The 5,000-nt window shown below is 40.2% G+C and overlaps 1 protein-coding gene across 1 annotated transcript in view; it reads left to right on the top strand.

Annotated features, from left to right (window-relative positions):
- The window catches only part of LOC138860528 (uncharacterized), a 2,658-nt gene extending 1,135 nt beyond the window's left edge, over positions 1 to 1,523 (top strand). Inside the window, exon 1 of the mRNA XM_070118118.1 lies at positions 1 to 1,523. This exon is cut by the window's left edge and continues 1,135 nt beyond it. Within this exon, the coding sequence (XP_069974219.1) occupies positions 1 to 1,523 (1,523 nt within the window).
- Positions 1,524 to 5,000: the final 3,477 nt, after the last annotated feature.

The following is a 5,000-nucleotide window of genomic DNA, read 5'->3' as shown; positions in this document are numbered from 1 at the left end:
AAAGTCCAGTAGAAGTCAATTTGCTTTCTGATACAGATAGATTTAGAAATGTAAGTGATGAATTCAAGCCGTTTTGCTCAGAAGGAAGTGTATCCCTGGTTGGTGATGAAAGTGGTGAGAAGCCTATAGTAATATTAAGAGATACAGCGGCGTTACAGTCACTGCTCTTGGAAGGTGTATTGCCACTAGCGGGGAAGACTTCGGACGCGAGTGTCGTCATAGCCGGTATTGAGTGTGGGCATCTGATTGCCCCGTTACATAAGGTTCATCTCAAATCTCATTTCTGTGATAAAGAAGTAACTGTGGGAGTGGTACCTAAATTACCCATAGAAGGTGTATCATTTATATTGGCAAATGACTTGGCAGGAGAGAAGGTATTTGCTAAACCCCAAATTAATGTAGCAATTCTAAGTACTCCAGACATAAACGACGGTGAACAGCTTGCAGAAGAAGACGTGGTCATGTTCCCTGCCTGCGCGGTCACGAGGAGCATGCGGGAGGCAAGGCGTGTCGGGCACGACCTTCCCACGGTAGCTCGTGCGAGTCAGTGCGTACGTAATAAGGACGAGGTATGTGGTAATGGAAATGACGTGAGAGGTGACGAAAGAACTTCATTGCTATGCCACGAGACTGATGCTGGTGACGACAAGCTAAGTGTCTTCCCCGTTGATAAAGGGAAGCTTATAGATCAGCAAAAATGTGACGCAGAATTGTGTAAGATTGCTGAATTAGCTGGGTCAGAAACTGATGCGTCAGATATACCTGCAGCTTATTATAAAAAAGGTGGCGTCTTGATGAGAAAATGGAGGCCTCGTCACGTGGGCGCGGGAGACGAGTGGCACGTGGTACACCAGGTCGTTATCCCAGCACCTTACAGGTCACAGATCCTGAGTCTTGCTCACGATTCACCATTGTCGGGTCATATGGGTATTAACAAAACATTCAGAAAAATAATGAACCATTTCTATTGGCCGGGGTTACGTAGAGATGTTGTGAATTATTGTAAATCGTGTCATCAGTGCCAGGTCGTGGGAAAGCCTAACCAGAAGATCCCTGTAGCGCCTTTATATCCGATTCCTGTGATCTCTGAGCCTTTTAGTCACGTAATTATAGACTGTGTTGGCCCGCTTCCCAAGACAAAATCCGGTAATAATTACCTCCTCACCATCATGTGTTCTTCCACTCGATATCCTGAGGCGATCCCTTTGCGTAAGATAAGTAGCAAGGCAATAATCAAAGAACTCACGAAATTTTTCTGTACATACGGGTTACCGAGGGTGATCCAGTCCGACCAAGGCAGTAACTTCCTCTCTAAGGCGTTCCAGGCAGCCATGCGACGGATGGGCGTACGGCATCAAGTGTCAAGCGCCTACCACCCAGAGTCGCAGGGCGCGCTGGAGAGATTCCACCAGACGTTGAAAAACATGGTCCGCATTTACTGTCATGAGACGGATGACCAGTGGGATGAAATGGTTCCGCTGTTGTTTGCTGCTAGAGTGTGTGCAGGATACTCTGGGGTTTAGCCCATTTGAGCTTGTGTTCGGCCATGAGGTAAGAGGTCCACTAAAGATGTTGAAAGAAAGATGGTTAGATGATGATAATAGGTCTGATATATTGAACCATGTAATGGACTTTAGATTAAAACTCCACAGAGTATGTGAACTGGCAAGAGCGAACCTCGGTGAGGCCCAGAGACGGATGAAGACGCGGTACGACAGAGATGCTCAGTCACGATCCTTTTCACCTGGAGAAAGAGTACTGGTCTTCCTTCCCGTCCCTGGGCAGTCACTGAAGGCGCGTTATTTTGGACCATGTACCGTGGCGAAAAAGCTAAGTGACCTGAATTATGTAATTCAGACTCCCGGTAAGCGTAAACAGTCACGACTTTGCCATATTAATCAGATTAAGAAATATGTAGAACGCAATAAACGGCCTACAGAAGAATGTAAGGATGGCAATGCAGTCATGGTGAATGATGTGATGAATGTTATTAATGATGGCGAGAAAGATGAAGATCCCCTTGTTGATGTGCCTCACTCTAAATTAATGAATTCAGATATTCTTAATAATCTAAAAAATAAGTTTTCTCATCTAGATTCTTCGAAACAGCAACAGCTGAATAACTTGCTTTTGGATTTTTCTTGTCTGTTTTCTGATGTTCCGGGTCGGACGAATTTAATGCATCATGATATTGATATTGGTGATAATGGCCCAGTGAAACAACATCTTTACAGAGTAAATCCAACAAGAGGTAAGCAGATGAGAGATGAGGTCCGGTATATGTTGGGAAACAAAATCATTGAGCCCAGTGTTCGTGCTTGGAGTTCCCCATGCATACTAGTGCCCAAGGCTGATGGTGGAATTCGCTTCTGCACGGATTTTCGGAAGGTAAATACGCTGACGAGGGATGATTCTTATCCTATACCTCGTATTGATGACTGCATTGACCAGGTGGGTAAGGCCAAATATGTAACAAAGATAGACATGTTAAAAGGGTACTGGCAAATCCCCATGACAGAGAGGGCAAAAGAAATTTCTGCATTTGTAACGCCAGATGGACTCTTTCAATACTGTGTAATGCCGTTTGGTTTAAAAACAGCTCCCGCAACCTTCCAGCGTTTAATCAATGGTCTAATTTCAGGATTAGATGGATGTAAAGCTTATCTGGATGACATAATAATTTACAGTGACAACTGGGTGGAACATCTGGAGAGGCTGCAGGCACTGTTTGAGAGGCTCTCGGCAGCTAACCTAACGGTAAACCTTGCCAAGAGTGACTTTGCACATGCGCATGTAACTTACCTGGGATATGAAGTTGGTCAAGGACAGGTCAAGCCTTTGAATAGCAAGATTCATGCAATAGATAAGTATCCAGCGCCCAAGGCCAAGAGAGAGGTGATGAGGTTTCTTGGCATGGCTGGCTACTATAGAAGGTTTGTGATGAATTTTTCTGATATTGTTGCCCCATTAACAGATTTATTAAAGAAAGAAGTTAAGTTCATTTGGTCAGATTCATGTGAAAAAGCCTTTAAAACAGTCAAAGCTATGCTGATATCTTCACCCATCCTCATCTCGCCTGACTTTGAGAAGGGTTTCATCCTGTATGTAGACGCTAGTGACACGGGTGCTGGGGCTGTGTTATGTCAGGCTGATGCAGCTGGCGTTGATCATCCGGTGTGTTATTTCTCCAAGAAATTCAATAAGCATCAGCGAAATTACTCTACAGTAGAGAAAGAAACTCTTGCTTTGATATTAGCTTTGAGGCACTTTGAAATTTATTTATATCCTACAAAGGAAGCTGTAAAGATTTATACAGACCATAATCCATTAACTTTCATCTCTAAAATGAGCTGTAAGAATCAGAGGATTCTGAGGTGGAGTTTAGAGCTTCAGAAATACAACCTCAGTGTTAACCACATCAGAGGAAAAGAAAATGTTCTGGCTGATGCTTTGTCACGTGGGTAAGCAAAGCATATAGATTGCAAAGTTGTAAATTGTAATAGATGTCTGATCCTATATTACAGATTTTCTAATCTATCTTTGTTTTGCACCAGCTAAGTTCCTCGGTCTCCTAAACCAATTATACGTCAGATCAGGTGATGTGCTATTTAATATAAATAATTGAATAAGAAGTGAATGGGCAGAGTGATATGCTCTACATAATGCATCATATGAAATATATAAACATTTAAATAAAAAGAAAGTAATACTTTTTTTTTCTTTTAAGGAGGGAGGTATTACATGGCTGCCCATCGACCATCGACCTGTGCATGATCATCAACTAATTGCATGACCTCTGCATGACCTCACATCGCTTCGCTCCGACTGCGACGGACTGACGGGACTCGGAACACGTGGACGAGACATAAGGGGTTCGGTCGGGTTCGGGTTTCGGTCTAGTCAACTCAGAATAGGATTGTATGGGGGTGAGGGCGAATGAGGGGTAGAACGACCTTGGACGGACTGGTGGAAAGAGGTGACTATGGCTGGTCGGTGGTCGGCGGAGCCGGGTTGTGGTTTACTATAATTTACGTTAATATTTGTAAGTTAACTTTATTTGATACCCTGTATTATGTTATGTTTATTTCTATATGAATATCATTTTGTGTGTGTGTTGAAGTGAATATATGTTTGTGGATGAAGTGATATTCTATTTTGTTATCCGGTGATTGGTGAAAATATAAGTGAATCATAAAGTGGCTTTATACTCCCTACTTTACATACTTACTTTATATTACAAAAAATCTACAATACTTTAAAAAGGGAATCTAAAATGAAATGATAAATGATAGAAAGTTGTGTACAATAAGATTAATATAACATAGTAAATAAACACGTGGAACATAATAAGTGATGATTAATTAGTAATTATAACAAGGCTTGAAAAGAAGAACTAGTATATAAATATCTAATTACTAGTATATAAATTACTAATGATTGATAACATTGTTAATATTACCGTTAAGATAAACAAGCAGGAGATATTACAGCAGCATATAAGAACATACGTACTTCTGAGTGGACTATGAGCTTGGAATTAAGAGAAACAAAAGTATATTTATATTGTATTACGCTTGACACCAAATCATATCAACCTAGATTGGGTTCTGTTATGCGCCCTGTTCTGGAACAACCGGTGTCATTGTTAAAGAACGAAAGCTACGTAACAATATATATATATATGATTATATATATATATATATATATATATATATATATATATATATATATATATATATATATGTATATGGATATGTGCATATATATATCTATATCTATCTATCTATCTATCTATCTATCTATCTATCTATCTATATGTATATATATATATATATATTAATATATGTGTGTGTGTGTGTGTGTGTGTGTGTGTGTGTGTGTGTGTGTGTGTGGGTTGTTATCATTATGAAAGTAGTTATAATGATGAAAATAGCATTACTAATTAGCATAATAATCATTATGACTGCAATAATGATGATAATAATGAAAATTCTGATGAT

This window comes from Penaeus vannamei, chromosome 41 (genome assembly GCF_042767895.1).
Source record: "Penaeus vannamei isolate JL-2024 chromosome 41, ASM4276789v1, whole genome shotgun sequence".
In the NCBI taxonomy this organism is placed as follows: domain Eukaryota; kingdom Metazoa; phylum Arthropoda; class Malacostraca; order Decapoda; family Penaeidae; genus Penaeus; species Penaeus vannamei.
The sequence above is the reverse complement of the archived record's forward strand: the minus strand, read 5'-3'. Positions and strand labels throughout refer to the sequence as shown.